General features: G+C 49.6%; 1 protein-coding gene across 1 annotated transcript in view; it reads right to left on the bottom strand.

The window, feature by feature from the left end:
- The window catches only part of LOC105275714, a 24,935-nt gene extending 4,799 nt beyond the window's left edge, over positions 1-20,136 (bottom strand). The window contains exons 1-4 of the mRNA XM_011332770.2: positions 19,246-20,136; positions 6,245-6,330; positions 1,987-2,231; positions 141-334 (exon numbers count right to left, since the gene is read on the bottom strand). Coding sequence (XP_011331072.1) covers positions 141-334; positions 1,987-2,231; positions 6,245-6,289 — 484 coding nt within the window. The 5' untranslated portion in view covers positions 6,290-6,330; positions 19,246-20,136. The remainder of the gene's footprint in view (positions 1-140; positions 335-1,986; positions 2,232-6,244; positions 6,331-19,245) is intronic.

Genomic DNA, 20,136 nt, shown 5'->3' with positions numbered 1-20,136 from the left:
ATTGTTTACTGCATGCAACAGATGGCAATCGAGCAGGCCTCTCGATGTCGCGCGGTGATCTCGATAGCATCGTCGCGAATGTGTGCCGGCGATTTATCTCCATGGCATTTGATGGGAGCATAATCGCAAGGTGACTGTACCTCTAAAGTCCAGCTGTATCACGTCGAGGTCCGCGATAACCATCGGCGGTTTCGACGCGGTCTTCTCGTAATCGTTGAACCACTCGCACCGCAGCCGTTTCGCCTCGTCCCAGACCTCGAGCAGGTCCTTGTCGTACTGGACCACCACGGTGTTCTCGTAAAATTGTCCGTGCATATCCGGTTTCGTGCCGCATCTGGAGTGAAATGAGAGAGCGTCAAGTAAAGCACCTATTCTATCTATTCTCCGCAGTTGTTACACGGCCTTAGATTCTCCGCGGAAAGAGGGAACAGGGATTTTTTAATGAAATTGCGAACGAGCAAAATACAGCCACGCAGCGGAACGGTTTATCGAAATATTGGGTTGGCCAAAAAGTAATTGCGTTTTTTCCCAATAGATGGACATACATGTCTTGAAATGTAACTAACTTCATTCTAAACCGCAAATTCATTATGTAGGTTAACAACTCACAGTTCAAGCTTGTTTTAGAAAAAGAAAGTACACGATTTCGTTAACAATTGTTTCTTTGCCGTCGATTTCAAAATGGAAAATCAAAAAGAACGTTTTCGTCATATTTTGTTTTATTACTTCCGAAAAGGGAAAAACGCTGTGCAAGCTCGTAAAAAGTTATGTCATGTATATGGCGAAGATGCTTTAAAACTGCGGCAGTGTCAAAATTGGTTTACTAAATTTCGATCTGGAGATTTTAATGTGAAAGATGCACCACGCTCAGGAAGGCCAATCGAAATTGACGATGACAAAATAAAGGCACCGATCGATTCCAATCGGCGTTTAACGACACGAGAGATTGCTGAGAATCTTAACATATCGAAATCGAGTGTTGAAAACCATTTAAAACGACTTGGATACATTAGTAAGCTCGATATTTGGGTACCACGTGAGCTCAAAGAAATTCATCTCACTGAGCATATTGACATCTGCGATTCTCTTTTGAAACGTGAGGAAAATGATCGATTTTTGAAACGTATGATAACAGGCGACGAAAAATGGATCGTCTACAACGTCAAACGAAAAAGATCATGGAGCAAGCGTGATGAACCTGCTCAAAGCACTTGAAAAGCGAATATTCACCAAAGAAAGATTATGCTGTCAGTCTGGTGGGACTTTAAAGGTATTGTGTATTTTGAGCTGCTTGCAAGGAATCAAACCATTAATTCAGACGTATACTGTCGTCAACTGGATTGCCATCAAACAGAAACGTCGAGAATTGGTGAATCGCAAAGGTGTTGTGTTTCACCATGATAACGCTAGACCACGTACAAGTTTGGTCACTCGTGAAAAATTGTTGCAGCTTGGATGGGATGTGTTACCATGATGTTACCACATCCACCATATTCGCCAGACCTGGCACCATCAGATTACCATTTGTTTCGTTCTTTGCAAAACGCCTTGAATGGTAAAACCTTGACTGCTGATGAGGATATCAAATCGTTCTTGGAATTGTTTTTTGCCGAAAAAGATAAGAACTTTTTTGAGCGCGGAATCTTGAAGTTGCCTGAAAAATGGCAAAAGATAATCAAACAAAATGGACAATATATTGTTTAATAAAGTTTTTGTTTGCCATGAAAAATTCGCCTTTTATTTATATAAAAAAAAACGCAATTACTTTTTGGCCAACCCAATACAATGAGGCAGGATTCCACGTAATCTCGCGTCTTCACGACATCGTCGCGTCATAAATTCTGCGGATGGACCGTGAGACCGTGTAAGATCGTTTTCGGCGATAAAGTTTTACTCCATTAATCATGTGTGCAGCTATAAAAGCGTGAGCAAAGGCTGTAGTAGCAGTAGGGTAGTACCGTTTCGATTTCAAGCGCGAGAACTCACCTCGCGTAAGCTATCCGGAATGAGAAGAAGGTCTGGCCGGTGGACGGCGGCACGTAGACGCATCGTGGATCCGCGTGTTGGCCTTTGGACGAGACGATGCCTTCGAACGGTTGCGAGAACGAGAGGTGAACATCCATGTGGTCTTTTCCGCACATTACCTCTAAAGACTGGATGGCCGGCATGCCGTCTGGCCTCTCCAGCGGCCAAATGTCGCTGTTGCTACTGACGCTCCTCAGGCCAACCACCTGCACATTTCGAGAATACTGTACGCTTCTCCTTTGAATACGCGACCTTTGTTCTTCTTCTTCGTCTCCTCTGCCCTCTCATTCTCTGTCCTCTATCCTCTATTATCCTCCACTTCCTGTATTCTCATTGTACGTGCGCGACTTACGCGTTACGCGCATAAAACGGTAAGGATATCGTCGGTCTTCAATCCCGAGGAACACGCTGAGAATTTGTCAATAAATAAACTGAGTGCGAGTATTGGCAATCTCGGCGCAGTATCATCGCGCGCGGAATCACTCCGCAGTAGAAGAAGTCAAGCGAGTTTAATTGAAACATTCGTGCCTAATGTCCTCACGTCGGAAATCATTAGCCATAAATCAGCTTCATTATCCTGCTCGCATCAGGCACCTTTTTGCACGCGATGCACTTAGAGGGATTCCTTTACAGATACCGAAGTGCAGAGGGGACTGTAATGAAAAGTTAAGCATCCGCGGGTTCCCACTCGGCCTCTTGAGTCCATTAAGGCTGAGATAATCCATACGATTTAGTCGTAAATACCGCTCACGCTCAATCGCAAACTGACAGCATAGCTGCCGCGTTGTTGCTGATGCTGGTGTACCAGGTAATCACGGCACGAGCCGCACGACAAGTGCGGAATCGCGCTGGATCGCGGCGGCGTGTCCGTCCGAAATTAATCAACGACCCGCATACGCCTGGTACCTACTACCTGGTACATCTTCGCTCACTTCCTGTATTAAATGCAGGCAACGGCAGGTGCCATTATGCCTTTTTCGCGTGTACCGCAACATACGGCGAGATTGCGGACGCATCGACGACGATGATGTCGTTTTGGATGTTATTCTCGCAAAGATTCGTTCCGATTGACTGGTTTTCACAGCGGTATTTAATAAAGCTCACTCGGGGAGGATGAGTATTAAATTTACTATCACTTTTACTGTTCACTGCTTCGGCGGTACAACGCTATTTATGTGTCTACTGATGGGATACGGCGCGGTACATCGTAGCGTGGTACAACTTGTGCTGTTATGGGAATTTTATTTCGCAAGTTTCGCAGGGACAAGGTAATAACGAATAAAAGTGAGATAAAAGAAGCTACTCGACGGAAATAAAATATTTGATTATACATGTAAATGCACACTTTATATTATTTATTCTTCCTTACAATTTGTAATAAAAAAAGGGGAATGAAACGCTGGATGGTGGACGCAAAATTTATAGATCGTTCACCAGGCATGCGGTCTCATTGCCGAGAATTATTATGGTCGCGTGTACGTGCACGTAATCCAGATTTCATACGGTGTACCGTGTCCGGAATTACTTGTGGCATTACCATTATAATGGAACCTCAAGAATCTCAATACATCTGGCCTATTAAACTCGATCCAGATTCCGCTTTTCAGTACTTTTCCCACTCTTTCTCGTGTCATGAGATCGTACTCCGGGATATCCGTTACGATCTTGCTGCATTATGCGAATCGACTTGATCGCGCGCGCGCGATATTACAACATTTACCGTATCTTCTGGTAGATATGAATGTTTTCCGATTAGTTCGTGATTCAGGAAACGTCGGATGTGAGCGCTGTTCTCCTATCGCGGAGAAGATCGCGAAGAGTTATCCGTTATTGGTCAACCGGGCAAGCACCACCTATTCTCAAGCGATACCCGATACCGTAATCATCGGGGCACCGTATCGCGGATATCAGTATCAGATAATAGCGATACCGTCGACGGACACGTGGAACCAGGCGTGTCTGTTCCGTTCCGTGCCGGTTTCCAGAAGAAGCCTTCCAGAAGGGATGCTGAACGCACGCGTCCCGCGACGTATTAGTTGGCGGTCGAGCGCGATCGTCGCGGGGCACGGGCAAGGTGTTCCCTGTGTATCCCGCGCTCGCACACGCCGCCGTAACGGGAGAGGCGTCTTTACCGCTGCATTAACGGTCGTCGTTTTTCGCGCAAGTGAAAACAAGTTCCCGCGCTCTTACAATCGCGCTGTTAAATGACAGCGTTTCGTTAGAAATGATTACGCACCTGGCGGACGCGCGGCGCGCACCCTTTTTGCCGAGCGCGCTGCGCCGCCGGCACACGCGTATCGATACGCGCGATCCCTGCCTCAAGCGAGGGCTGGGGCCTCGCGAGTGCCCCGCGAGTGCCCCGTGATGCTTCGGTCGCGGGATACGGTACTCCATTGTCGATATTTTATTATCGAAAAGAGCGAAAGTCTCGTTGGCGACCTGATCGCCGGACGTCGACAATAATATAACAAAATATGGGACGATGTTCGCGTTACGCGGAAGAGGATTCGCGGCTTTTCGGGGAGTCTCCTTATGACCTCGTGCGTACGGATATTTTCCGAGTTATTCGAACGTGGGGTACATCGCCAGGCGAGTTTCCCATGCCGGTGGCACTGGTAGCGGCACTCGAATACTAATGCCCGTTTGCGGGCAATCGATTGTGCCGCCTCGTGACACGCGGAAATAGCCGGTCCCCGTGACCGGCGCGCGCGCGAGCTCTCGCGTGCTCTCGCCGATCGTAAGGATCGTAGGATCGGGGTCGACGCGAAGTGGAGAAGGTTACGGCCGATTTCACTGACCTTCCTTAACCCTTCAGAGGACATTAGGCTTATGTAACCATCGATGGAATCTATGTTACCCCCGAGGGGCGAGAATCGCAGTGGTACGTAACGGTCCGTCGTAGCCAGCCCCGCGAGTGCGCGTTCTCGCGTGGATTAGCATCCGATTTTATCGCTCCTGCTTAAATTGCGGGCCGCAAAGTGGTGTTCCTACCGCTAGTCTCTGCCCTGGTCTACATAGTGAGGAATTACAGCGGTCTGCTGTATAATGATCGCCGACAGTTTACAAGCGAGACGCGCGTCTGCCTCGCGAGCAAGGCCGCGAAGATGGGTCTCTCTCCCGGCGATGGGTTTCACGTGGGGTTCCGAGTAATGCGCGGCGAGAGCAGGAACGCGCCAGGGGGGAACGGCTATGACGGCTGGCTGGAGGGGCGGCGATACGGTGGTTGCGGAAGACGGGAAAGACGGGGCCCAAGACGCGGTAACGGTACCTAGAGTAGGCATGAATATCCGCCTGCAAGCTGTCGCGGTGACTCTCGCCGCGTCATCGTATCGTCATCCGAATGGAAATCGCGGATGGTCCCGGCTGAAGATCACCACCGTGAAAACGTGGATGAGCCCTCCTGCTTCGCGCACGGTTGCGCGATAGTCCACTTCCGGTCCTCACGAAACGGTACCGCGTTTATTAGGCAGCCAAATGGCTGTCACGCGAACGAGCGTATGGGGCCCGGTCCCCGCGCGCGCGAAACCGTTATTCATTAATTACAAGGTCTGCGGCGTCGCCCGGCCGGCCAAACACGTTTGAAATTGCGGCCCATTATCAGAATCGGCGTGCAGAGTCGGGGCCCGACCGATTGGCGGCGCGCACTAGGCTCTAGGGCCTAATTGACCGACAAAAGAAGACCCGCTAGAAGACGCGCGGACGAAACGCAAGTCACGAGTCCGCGTAAGAGTCCCCGCCGCCGTTCTAGGCGATACACCGCTCGTTCGTGCCCCCCGTCTCTCCTGAAGTCGCTTTGCGCGCTATTAAGACGGCGGCGAACCTGACGTGCCATCGCTCGACGTCGATCTCGTCCCGTGCTGATGAGTCTTGATGATCGAGGACGGGCAGGGCGATATTTCACGCGGCGCAGTAATTATTTAGCCTTATCTCCGCCCGTACGATGGGGGTTGCGCTGGATTGGCAGGTCAGGGCGTGTTAAACGTTACATCCGTATCGCTTATAAATTGGGGGGTAACGTCGGGTAATAAGTCATCCGATAATTTAGCAGGGAGTATACCGATCCACGTCCCGGTACCAAAAATATCGCGCAGCTTCCTGCACGACGTGCAACACGAATTAATACGTAAGAGTCGGTTAATCGTCGTGTCGACGTTCACAACGTATGATCGATGCTCGTTCGTGTCGCGCTGGATTTGCGATACGCACGCTAGTCACTCACCACGTAGATCAGCGTACAACGTAGCAACTTCCACACCCCTGGCATCCTGGAGGTCCCAGCCCCTCACGACGAAACACCGTCCTGCCCTGCAAATACAAAAAACCCACCGGCTCGCATGAGTCCGCAATAAATTTTCGTCGTCGCGCGCGAACTGTTACGGCGGCGCGGACGCCATGCGCTCTCGAAGCCGGATCTATTTTAATTTATCCGACCACCATGGTCTAGCGAGCAAATTAACCGGGCACCGTCCGCGCCAGGTTGCGCTTCGTATCCCAACGAGGTCTCGAGCGCAAAATTGATTTGCCGGGAGAAATCATGGCTGCGGGCTTTCAGGAGTGTGTGCGCGAAATCAGGATTGGCGGCGAGCACGGCCAATAATGAATCTTCCGTCGAAAATTAGAACGAACAATGGGGCGCGTGGGTATCTCGCGGACGCGCGAGAATACAAAGGATTTCTGCAGCGTGCAGAATCGAAAGTGAAAATGAGATATTAATCAGATGGATATTAATTGGAATACAATGTCGTTGGCTTTCCCAGCTCGTTCTCGAACCTGTGTAATATTTTTAGTTTTTCTTTTTTTACCGCGCTTGTTGCCGTTTTAAATCAGTCTCCAGGTTACCGTGGAAACGAATATCGATAGCTGTAACGGTACGCGTCCGTGAAGATAGCCTAATTCTAATGTACTGCCCGTATAATTGACCCGGATATGACGATATGGACGCAATGAATGTCTAGCGCGGTGTCGCGTAATGCGACTCACGTGCCTCCATTTGCGCAGGATTATCCAGACCCGCGTTTAATTATCGGCCACACGGCGGATGCACGACGCCGCGTAAAAGTCAAAAGTCATACGATACACTTTATCATGTACTGTTCCTTCCTTCTTTTTTTTTCTTCTCACATTAAACTTTACAGCCTGTAATTTTATGCGCGGTTTAACAACCATGGCGAGACGCTGTTGCACCAACGACAGTTAACATCGGCATAATTTCCGTTTTTTACGCGCGCCTCTCTACTGTTGAGAGATTTACGTGGGTAAAGACTTTGTGTTCCTATTTCTTTCTCTTGGAGCTACCGGGAAATGCAGCCTTGTTATTATCCCGGAATACTTTGTACAAGATATTTGCCAAAGATAAAATTATCAGCATCTTGAGAGCAAATTCTGAAATATTTATTTCCATTTCGGCATTATAAAGAAGAATCGACAAGATTCTTCGCGTCAGCGAAACAAACATTAGAATTTCTTGATCGCGGGTGGCTTTCAGGATTATTGAAACAACGCTGTCGCCGTGGGATGCTGGTCATTATAACGGTGCATCAGCGTAAAGACACACCGCTGTGCCCGCGTGTAATCGACCCACGGATGACAGATGCGGTATGCGCGACGTGGGATCGCGAATGCGTTTCGCTATCGGGAGTACCGCGGAGTGCATCGCTGCGTAATCGCAGCGCAATGATTGCAAAGGTAATCGTAGTTATCAATGGGAAATGCTAACGTCGCGCGCGGAACATACCGAATTCTTGTTTTACACACCGTTCGCTCATTTATGGGACTGTTAATCAACGGGGACTCCACTCGGACACGAAATACGCGTCCCAATCCCGATCTCCTCGTTGCGGGAATTTATCGCGGGAGAACCGCGAGATACGTGATGAGTTCTCCAGAAATCCCGGCAGCTGGCTGCCCGACAACATTTCGCACTTTATTATTATTTTATGTGATCATTTTGTGTTTTATTCTCTGTAAGTGTGATGTAAAGAGGTACTTCTCCAAGTAGACGAGAGATCGTGCCTTTTCCGCTCTACTTGACACAGTCGTGTCTCATTATTGCCGTCAAGTAATCGAAGAATCATTAATGAATCCACAAGGCGACGTTGTATCGGTTTCTTGGCTCGTGACTTTAATGATATACGTGCGCGAATCTATAATCAACCAGTCTGACCAGTATTTTCATTTGCAACAATACGTGTGCAAACGTGATCCGTATCGCCCGGCCGAAATAGGCCGGAGAATGGATTTATCGCAAACCGATTGATTAGTAATACGCGTGGCGTTACCCCGCGGCGATTTATCTTCCTCTCGTCGGCGAGGAAAGCCGAGTAATGCAGCCTATTAAACGCCCGCGAAGAAATCCGTCAATGATCTCGCAGTCAGCCAACTGTTCACCGGTTAATTCTTCACACAACGGATCCCGTCTGATAATCCTCCTCGCAATTAGTTGTCATTATCGTGCCATCTCACTTTGCCGCTTTCGCGATTCGGGCAATTCAAGCAAGATCACGGGGTGTCACACAAGACGCGTCGATGGAGGAATATTTTAATCGTGTCAGAAATGTAAGAGGCGAAAAATAACTAGGAGACTGCCTTAGATTGGAACTCGAACTCTCCGGGATCCCTGGTTCACACGCCTAGGTCTTAGGCTGTACGGCCAATACTCCTACTGTTGTGATCAACTTGTTTTCATTCCGATCCTCTGTACGACCTGTCAGTCTCGACTATCTTTCCAGATCTTACAGCTCGGCCAGCCTGACATCACATTCGTCCCCGAATGTCTCCAAATCGTCGGTTCACTCCACTTGAGTCCCTCCCAACCTCCATTTTTGGTTCACTCTTTTGAGTCCCTCCCAACATCCATTTTTGGTTCACTCTTCTGAGTCCCTCCCAACCTCCATGTTGCTTAACTCCTCTGAGTCCTTCCCAATCTCCATGTTGGTTCACTCCTCTGAGTCCTTCCCAATCTCCATGTTGGTTCACTCCTCTGAGTCCTTCCCAATCTCCATGTTGGTTCACTCCTCTGAGTCCGTCCCAACCTCCATGTTCAGGCTTCACTACCGGCCAGTTGCTTCTCAACTCCCTCCTCTCCGAGGGATAGCGGATGAATCTCAACTGTCTTCGAGGGGTAGCGGATTTTATCCCACTTCTGAATTGTAAGAGGCGAAAAATAACTAGGAGACTGCCTTAGATTGGAACTCGAACTCTCCGGGATCCCTGGTTCACACGCCTAGGTCTTAGGCTGTACGGCAAATACTCCTACTGTTGTGATCAACTTGTTTTCATTCCGATCCTCTGTACGACCTGTCAGTCTCGACTATCTTTCCAGATCTTACAGCTCGGCCAGCCTGACATCACATTCGTCCCCGAATGTCTCCAAATCGTCGGTTCACTCCACTTGAGTCCCTCCCAACCTCCATTTTTGGTTCACTCTTCTGAGTCCCTCCCAACATCCATTTTTGGTTCACTCTTCTGAGTCCCTCCCAACCTCCATGTTGCTTCACTCCTCTGAGTCCTTCCCAATCTCCATGTTGGTTCACTCCTCTGAGTCCTTCCCAATCTCCATGTTGGTTCACTCCTCTGAGTCCTTCCCAATCTCCATGTTGGTTCACTCCTCTGAGTCCGTCCCAACCTCCATGTTCAGGCTTCACTACCGGCCAGTTGCTTCTCAACTCCCTCCTCTCCGAGGGATAGCGGATGAATCTCAACTGTCTTCGAGGGGTAGCGGATTTTATCCCACTTCTGAATTGTAAGAGGCGAAAAATAACTAGGAGACTGCCTTAGATTTGAACTCGAACTCTCCGGGATCCCTGGTTCACACGCCTAGGTCTTAGGCTGTACGGCCAATACTCCTACTGTTGTGATCAACTTGTTTTCATTCCGATCCTCTGTACGACCTGTCAGTCTCGACTATCTTTCCAGATCTTACAGCTCGGCCAGCCTGACATCACATTCGTCCCCGAATGTCTCCAAATCCGTCGGTTTACTCCACTTGAGTCCCTCCCAACCTCCATTTTTGGTTCACTCTTCTGAGTCCCTCCCAACCTCCATGTTGGTTCACTCCTCTGAGTCCTTCCCAATCTCCATGTTGGTTCACTCCTCTGAGTCCGTCCCAACCTCCATGTTCAGGCTTCACTACCGGCCAGCTGCTTCTCAACTCCCTCCTCTCCGAGGGATAGCGGATGAATCTCAACTGTCTTCGAGGGGTAGCGGATTATTATCCCACTTCTGAATTGTAAGAGGCGAAAAATAACTAGGAGACTGCCTTAGATTTGAACTCGAACTCTCCGGGATCCCTGGTTCACACGCCTAGGTCTTAGGCTGTACGGCCAATACTCCTACTGTTGTGATCAACTTGTTTTCATTCCGATCCTCTGTACGACCTGTCAGTCTCGATTATCTTTCCAGATCTTACAGAAATTTGTCCTGTTGAACACCCGAGCTTGTTCCTCTCGAAGCTGCGGCGAGAACGGGAGCAGCACGAGGTGCTCGTCGAGACAGGGATAGCGTAAGCAGTTCCAATACCGATTTCAAGGTTGTTCGCGGCTCGTTAACTCCGCCGATCGTTTTTGCCGGATTAAACGCATCGCTGCGCCAACGTTCTCGGTTCCAATGTTGACAGTGATCGCGTCAGCCTGCGTGATCATCGGGTGGATGGCGATCGGATCCCTCGCTCTCGCAAGTAACATCTCGCACCTGTGAGATTGGCTGAGTAAAAAACAAAGAAATCGCGTCGAGTTTTTGGCGAGCGTGAGACGTTGTTCCACTCGGCTGAATTAGCGGACCGGCGGCAAATGCCATAATCCTTCTTTTTCGTATCAAACGGGGACGGACGAGCGTTCTCGCAACTGCAACAGGCGTCTTTCGGTTGCGGCTGCTTCATTAACCGAAAAAGACATGATTTCACGCGGGGAACCTCCTGACTGTTTTCCGTCACGGACATCGGCAAGAGATATACCTACACTTCCCAGGTTTCTGAAGATTGGAAGAAATCTCATTATAAACCGCCGAGATTAATCGGCCGTTCTTAATCCGAAATGACTTTCCGTCTGTGCTGGAGATCGGTGACATTTGAGAAAAATTCCGTCCGAACCTATCCCAAGAGAAATGCCGTTGACGCTGCGTTATCTGAAAGAGGACGTTCTCGCCTCTTGGCCGCATAATTCGAAACGAGCGCGCAATGTCACGGTGTCAATTGTAATCCTGCATGGTCGTGGGAGATAAAGTAAAAGAAGGAAGCAGGGCCAGCCGGTCGTTAAGCCCGGCAGAGGCATGCATTACGACTTTAATTAAAATCGAGTTAACTGGCGCGCTGCTCGCTAAGTGGCACAACGTGGACAATGTTTAAGCGTCCCGGTAACGCTCGCAAATATCCGCGCCTGTCGCTCGGACCGTTGCAGTCGCCACGACATTGTCGCGAATATGTAATTACCGCGATTGACTGACGCCCGCGGGGCTTACGCTTCCACGCGCGTCGATCTTGATTTATAATGGTGGACACCAAACAATTAACGCTGATTGTTTAATGGCTCGTAGCCCCCGGCTAAGAACTATGATTCCGTGAATTGTCGTACCGGAACGATTCCCGACAGGGTCGGTCGATGCACGGAGCATCATCGAGCCCGAGTCGTATAGGGTGTACGGGAAACGCTTACATTACTAGTCGAACTAACTAAAGGCGAGGCATAATGCAGACATTAAAGAGCATAATATCGAGGAACGAAGACGATTGCTTCAAGATGAGGTGTCAAGGAAATTAACATTGAAAATGAAGGGAAGGCTGAATGAAGAATTGGATGAATGCTTGACGCTTCGAATGTGTCAAGGGGTCTATATTTGACGATACGCGAATTACGGTGTACACCCGGTACATGCGATGCTGATCAAGATCCGAATGGATGAGTGTATCACGCGCAGGAAACCCTCCTTTCGTTCTGCGCTATTAGCTGTATGCATGTGGCATGCTTACGACATGGTTTATGCACGACATGGTTTACTGAAAGACGAACTTTAACGGCATCGAATTTTATCGTTCGTAATCCTTTTTAAAGTTTTGCCGCATTTTATTATGGGAATTTATTAGTTGATCAACAATTCTGCTCTTTGGCCGGCACTTTTAACAATCGACTCACGTATTTTATGGGAGCCTCGTCGATGTTACTCAAGCGCGATTCTTGAGACTTTGTGCTTTTATTAACAGCGGCAACGGTACGCCTCCCCGCTTTTGCATTTCTGGTTGTAACAATTTCCGAGTGGATTGTTATATATGCCGGTGCAAATGCGGTTTGCGATTGGCCTTCTCTCGCTTAATAACAGCTTTATTGTGCGGTTTTTACGGAGACATACACTTTGCCGTTCAAACAACGTAAAAAGGTCTCGTGGTGTTCCACGAAAAGTTACGCGGCACGACACGCTAATAGGAAGAGCAGGCCGAGACGGATGGTCCCGATGATGGAAGGGTTAATCGGAGCAAGGAGCCGCTTCGTGATACACGAGCATCGTGAATGCCTCGCGTGTTTTTGATTCGCCCGCCCGAGAACGCCGGTGGAAAGCATTAATTAGCTGTGCATAACCGACTCGTGCAGGCGCGCACATGGGTTTCATTGCCCCGGTATTGTCTTGCCGCGCTTGTCGTGACTGGGGAAGCAATTTGAAATTTAAACAGGCCCGTGTTTTTATGAGAGGGAGCGAGCGAGAGATTGAGGTTCCCTGGCTCGTCGGAGTTTTCGAAAATCAAGACGCGGATGTTTGCCCGTCAGGAGAACCGGACGCGCGGAGACAGACGTTGCACATCCGTGCACGCATGCATGCACGCACGCAATACATTCTTGAGATGTTTCGTCCGGGCCGGCTGGATTTATACGCGTCTTCGTAACGGTGTTTTCCGCTCGCGCGGTCGCGCCGTTGTGCGATAGATCCCACGCTAATAATTCCCCTCGGCACCGTTCCGGAGCATCTTAATGTGACAATGTTGTCCCGCCGCTCTTCTTTCTGCAACGTCGGCTGCGCGATATCAATCGCACGCGTGCAAAAGCGTGCACCAGGAGGACCAAACTGCCCTTTCGCAAATGATGCTTGTTTCATTACGCCGGATGTTCCGAGGCGTTTAGACAATTGCTTGCTAACTCGCCAAAGCGACAAGCAGCTATTCTCAATACTCCGTGTGCCTTTTATCATCGAAGGGAGAATCATTAACGAGAAACTTGATCCCTGCTGTACAAGCAGTTTCAAGGAGGGAGGAAGAGAGCGAGGGCAATACCTACGTTAACCAATTTTCTGTTCATTTGTAACGACTAATGGTTGACAACGAGACTGGGTGCATCCAAAGTTTCCCTTTGCATGCATTCGCGTTGTTCCTACGCTAATTTCTCACGGTACCGTTCCCAGACGCATCAGCCTGACACACCATTTCCCGCCGGAGAGCCCTCATCCCTTCCTCATCCCGTCTCCTCCGCCAACAGCATCAGCAACAGTACCTTCTTCTTCCTTGGCGCGAACGCGCGCACGGCGATTTGTCTTTGCGCGTACGTGCATCGCAATGTCAAATCGACCGCCGCGTCGTTTATGGTATCCGAGCGACGACGGGACTGAGTCCGTCTCCTCAACGCCGATCGTTCTAGAATCACCGGTCGATCTGCAGATGTGCGGCGGTGGCCGTACTCTTCCATGCCTCGCTTGGACGACGCTGGACGCGATTTATCCGGAATTATCGCGACCGATCGATCGCGCCGCCGGCGAAATTGTCGATCGCCGATCGTGGCACAGATGCGAGCGCACTGCGGTCATTTTTGCGAACGCGGCATCGAATGCCAAGTAAACGGAAGCAAATAGAGAAACAGTATCGAGCACGAGACAATTTTGAGCAACGTGGAGTCAAAAGAAGATGTCTCCTCGTTGGGAGAATTTTCGAGGTACGTCGTGGCGAAGCACGCCGCGAATACCTCCACGAGGCCGCAATTTTGGATCGCGATTGGATCGATTGCGATCTCCGCGTCGGTTGAGCGTGATACGGCGAATGGTGATCGATGAGCGAAATGTGTAAGCGCGCGTTAATTGCAGATTCATGTTCGAAAAAAGAACTTGGCGAAACATTCATCGCTGCGAACTGGGTCAAGATAGCGTTACCAGGTTCGGTGCGCTCCTCTTCTCCTCCGACCGTTTAATGTACTCGATGGCCGCGCGGAGATAAGCTTTATAAATTCGGAACGATCGTGCACTACGTACCGTCAAACGTACCGCTTAGTACGCCGCAGGTAATGATATCGATATATCGATACGCGGTGAATGCGACTGCTAAATATTCAGTCCAATGTACCATTTTCATTGACACTCCGGCGTAACGTTAATCGTTGTTGAACGCATTATCGCAGAATACGATAGCGGACTCGTTCCATTTCTGCGTTTGCAATCCATCTATGAATTCGCTAAGATATTATAATAAGCGCGTTATCTCGTCACGCTGATGCCGCAGCGTCGCGGTCGTATCGTGCATACGTGCATATTAATCTCGTAGATAATGCATCTCTCATTGAGATTCGCGCGCGCGGCATCTCGATAAAATCGAACGAAAAGAAAAGCGATCGGCGCGGCCGCGGTCGTCGGCTCGACGAGAATAGCCGGCACCATTTTAATTCGTTCCTCGGGATTCGATTATGTGCTCGTACCGTTATGCCTCTTCTACGGTTTCACTCCGCATGGAATCGCGCACGCGCGTTCATTGAACGAAACGATGAGCCGCGTTCGTATCGATCATACGCGCGCGAGCGCGGCGCAATTCGAGTTATTGCGAAATATAAACGCGATAATTAATCGCGCGCGTCTCGGCCAACGACATTAGACGCGTTGAGATTTACCGTTTCGCCCGAGCGGATCATTCCGTTTGATCGCAGCCCTTTACGCTGCGTGCCGTTTATGCTCGGCGATTTATTGTGCGGCAAATCGAAAAGGATCGCGCGCATGCGCGTGCGTAATTGACTTTACGATCCATTCACGAGATCGAGATCGTTATGTTAACATTAACGGTTAATTCGAAATAAATAGTCAATGCCGCCAGATCAAATCGATAAAAGAATAAGTCGAGTTAACGACTTTGTACTTAGTTTTTGACACTTGAAAAGGGCCAGACGCCTGGCCGAAACGTTGTGCACTTATTCACAATAAAATTTGCCAGTTTGGTCGTCAACTTGACTTATTCTTTTATTAACGGTTAATACGACCCAATGATCGCCGTTGCAGGACACAGGGATGACCAGTAGGCAATTATCACGTGCGGAATGGCCACTAGATCGGAGAAAACCACCGTCACGCGTGTGCGCACGCGATTGTGAATAAATATGGGGTAAGAATCGTTGCACTCGACCGGCGACCATGCAGTTGTCGATTTCCATGTCGATTAATAATAATAATGCGTCTCTACGCGAGCGTCCTACCGTAAATGCAAAGAAGAGCATATTTGGGGCGCGCGTTTTCTCGCGCGATGACGTCAGAGTTCTGTTACTCGTTCTACGGTGAAAGATCGATATCGATCTTTCACGATGTTGCGTCAATTTACGCACACGCGTGCAGTACTTATTTATCGCTCGTGAAGGATCGACGCGCGGCTTCGGTGTACCAGCATCGCGCGCCAATCCAGGATGATAATGGCCCTCGCGTGCTGAAGACGTATAACGAGTCATTCTCGGTGCTTTCGATCTCACGAGCAAGAAATCACGAACACTGCGCCGCAGAATCGCGATCGCGGTTGTTTCGGATTATACTAGACACGTGAGGGGTTAAAGAGACACTTGAGGGAATATAATCGTACGCAAATTATTCACGACTAGTCATTAAAACAGAGACCGGTTACGTAAATGAAGTGGAAGTCTGCGAACCTATATAATGAATCATCTTAAGGGGGGAGCCTGCTTTAGAACGCTGAAAATAAGGTATATTTTACGAATTGTTTTTGGAGAAACTATACGGCGGATCATTATAAAACTTTGATGCATTTATTAGTACATGTTTAAAGATAAAACAAATTATTTTTTGATTTGAATATATCGCTTGTAGAGGTCGTCCTGGAGAAATCTTAGTGCAGCCGCGTCGCCGGCATTGCAAATTGGTGAGCATTCTCCTGCCTCCAAATTTCGTCTAAACTGAAAAATTGAAATATCTTCTCGTTATTTATGAATTCCCATCGTCGATGAACCAAAGAGAGAAGAAAAAAGTTGAAAAGTGCCAAAATGGTGGAGCTTAGAACACAAAAGTACGAGTTTTAGGCAAAGTTTTTGAACTTTTTCATGCAAAAATAATTGTTTAACTTAATGTTTTTATGAATATTAAAGGTTCATCGACGATGGGAATTCATAAATAACGAGAAAATATTTCAATTTTTCAGTTTGGATGAAATTTGGAGGCAGGAGAATGCTCACCAATTTACAATGCCTCCAGGACGACCTCTACAGGCGATATATTCAAATCAAAAAATAATTTTTTTTATCTTTAAACATGTACTGATAAATGCATCAAAGTTTTATAATGATCCGCTGTATAGTTTCTCCAAAAAAATTCGTAAAATATACCTTATTTTCAACGTTCTAAAGCAGGCTCCTCCCTTAATTGCACAATTAACTGCTACGTTATGCGCGTGCGATATCCGAGTTTAGTCACCGGATAGAGATGTTATTAAAGATGTATTTAATGCCCCACTTTTGTTGGCTATTTATTAAGCATCCATTAATAAGCGATAACTCCAATATCGCCGACGAGACGCAATCGTCGTGGTCGTTACATTCTCACGGCACGTATCGACGTCTCGGCGTGCAAATAGGCGAAGCCGCGACACGGTAATGTTAATTCGCCGGAATTACATCGGCAAACGAATGCAAAGTTATGTCGGGCGCGATTCCAAGACGTATATGCGGCGCGGTTGAATGCCCCGGCGCTCGTTGACGGACGGATTAGTGCGGCCCGTACTAACATAATCGTATGCCTGGTGAATATTTCATGAAGCGCGGAAAAAAGAGATGACACCTGTTCGAAAACCGTTAGCGTACTCCTTTTGCCCGCCAACGGCGTGCGGGGAGGGCAAAACGGACGTTCGGCGACTTATTTCGATGCAAATTTCGAAAAGAATGCTCGCCGCGCATGAATTTCGCGGGGCCGGCGCGCGCAATCCGCATGTGCAATCCGTCCCGGAAACGAGATCTCGGCTTACGTTCCCGATGTCGTCAACCGCTGTCGATTCGTGACGTCACGCTGGTCCCCGTTTTCGGTTTTCCTTCTTCGTTTTTAATGCGCGGATCAGCGGAATTGAATTAACTCGCCAACCGCGAGTCGAATAGCGCACGTATATCGAAACGAGGCAAAACGGCCAGTGAGGGATCCGTTTCGGCGCGATATTAATCCTGAAATGTGAATACGGTCTTGAATAGCGCGCAAAAAAGGCCTGACACGATTTCGAACAGCGAGTGGTACACACGCGAAATCAGAGTGATTCACCGAAACGCATCCTCGGATCGACGTGCACGTACACGCGGATTTAAGCTGGTGTTGATCGCGAGAATCGTGTGCCCGCGCGCTTATTCGGATCCGGTCCACGTACACTCGCGCCGGTATCTCGGCGATATCCGATCGCGACGCGGGTTGGCGTAATAGCATATTACCAGCGTTTATGCACTGCGAAACGAGTCACTCGAACGTTGACTGGCACTCGATTCGCTGAGGGAAATTTATCAAAAGGAAAAGTTGAAGGAATTACTGATCATTTCTACTGTATCTATTACAATTTCTGAATTTTTATTCTTGTGATTTGTTTGCGGAGGCTTCGTGAGTTATTACGCATCGACTTACACACATGGTCAACTGGACCTATTCCCTCCTCAAAGCGGGAAAGTAAGGGTTGGCCGACATTCACGTCGGCGACAAACACGAGGACAACGACGGCGGCGGTAGCTGAAGAAGCAGCAACGGCGATGCGTTCGCCGGACCGCTAACCGGAATGCGCGCGCTAACTCCTCGCCGTCTCGGGCTTCGCCTCGCGAAGAGCGGAGCGGTCGGCTGATCAGTTCGACTTTCTGAGGAAGCGCGAGGGGGATGGAGGCCGATGAGAGCACGAAGAGAAAGAGAGAGAGAAATAAAGAAAGAGAAAAAGAAAGGAGCGTGGAGAGGAGAGTGAAGACGGCGATCCGCGGGAACGAAGCCTTTATCCGTATGTGCGAGAGGAAGAAGCGGCGAGGAGAAAAGCGGCCAACTAAGAAGCGAGGCAGAGACGGGCGAAGCGAAAGAGGGAGAGAGAAAGAAAGAGAGAGGGACAGAGAGAAAAGAATGAGAGAGGGAGGAGGGAGGGAGGAGAGACAGAGAAAGAGAGGCAGGCGGTCCGAAAGCACGTGGGGATCTCAGGCACATTGCGTCCGGACCAGCGGCACGAAAATTTGGTGAGGCCTCCTTGCCTGTCGACCGACCACATTCCCTCCCCTCCTGATTTCCTCATACAAGAACCTTATCCGCCTGGTTGTTTCGGCGCGGTCGTTCTATTCGCACGCGTTCGCATCGGCAAGCGGATCACGCAAGTGCGGATCGCAGGTAATTAGTCCCGTTGACCGTGCCCGCTCCTTTGCATCACGTCGGACGGGGGGCCGTACCCCCTTGCGACGTTAGCGACCGCTCGCATTCGACGTGGACTAGCGCTGAACCCGATTAACCTTCCGCGAGCTCTGGAAAATGTTACGCACGTTCTTAAGAGTTAACATGCTGTCCTTCTCGTTTTCTCTTTATCTGTAAATTCCGGAGTAACGTTACCTACCGATTTAATTTCGCTCGTTAGTCGCTCGCGTGACGTTAGGTAATGGAACGTGTTTTATAGTCGTCCTTATTAGCTTGTTTCTCTCCAGCCGGACTCTTTATTAGCATTCACGTGTCAAGATTACGTCTATCGTGGCGTGAGAAGCACGTGTACCGCAAGGAATATCTCAGGATTGCATTCTACGTAGCCTTCTAGCGGAGCCCAATTACTAGCCAATGATTGATATTCTATCGTATTTGACACATGGTGTTTCAAAAATTGATCGCGCGTAAATCAATTATTATTATTTAGTTTCATTTTATCGTATCGTGTTTCTTAATTTCAGTAATGTACACGTGGGGGACGTACATTTGGTAAAACACGTACCGTTTCGCGGGAAAAATGTCACATCCGGAAAGCCCAGGAACTCGATCGTCAATTATGATAGTAGTAGTGGCGGGACTCACCTCGCGCGTCCGCAGAGTGTGTGCGTAATCACCACGTGTTAGCTGGAGCTAAGCGGCTCCTCGTGCAGCATCCCGGCAGTCTCCCTTATCGCTTCCTATCGCGTCGCTTCCGCCGTTTCCCGGATGGACCTCGCCGGACGGAGAGACGGACGGCCCTTTTTCCCCTTTTCTCGCGGCTGCAGCTACTGTCAACGTCAATACCGACCGTTAGATTCCTCAGCGGATGCACGCGTTGTTCACCGTCGACACTACTAGCGGCGGGGTCTCGCGGGGCCACCTCGAGAGATAAGTCGGCTTGCTTGGGGCACTTAACACAATTCACCGGCGCCGTGACCTCCTTGCTGGCGTTTACCTTGGCGCGGTCGCGGTCATCGTGCGCGACTGCAACTTACCGGGACGCGTGCGTATCCGGTCGCGGGCGATGCGGCGTATCGGTATCCCGGTATCGCGTGCGGACAACGCGTGACGGCTGACTCGCGACCAAGTATCTCCCGACCCGTTTCGAAACCAAGCGGGGAGCGCACCGGCGATCCTGCGGTCCTCCCGCCTTCGCTCTTCTCGGATCGTTACTTTGCCTCCTCGCGTTTGTCGCGTGACCGAACGATACGCAGCGACGTAGCAGCGGCTAGAGTAGGCACGAGCCTTTTTCCACTCCCGAGTATCCTCCTGTTGCCCGTCTACGCGCGTCTACCACACCGGGGCCCACGTTTCCGCTCGCGACCAAGATGCTCTGCCGACTGATAACCCACCGTCTACTTACCTTCGTCGAGCGCCCCTAACGCGCCGAACTCCCTGGCACGACAGGTGCTCCGCAGGAGGAGTGGGAATAAGAGGCTGTCCCGGGAGGGGGACAGGGATAGTACGTACCCGTAGCGGCGGAGGCAGCGGCCG

This window comes from Ooceraea biroi, chromosome 8, assembly GCF_003672135.1.
Source record: "Ooceraea biroi isolate clonal line C1 chromosome 8, Obir_v5.4, whole genome shotgun sequence".
Taxonomy (NCBI): Eukaryota; Metazoa; Arthropoda; class Insecta; order Hymenoptera; family Formicidae; genus Ooceraea; species Ooceraea biroi.
Note: the sequence above shows the minus strand (reverse complement) of the source record. Positions and strands in the feature narration are given on the sequence as shown.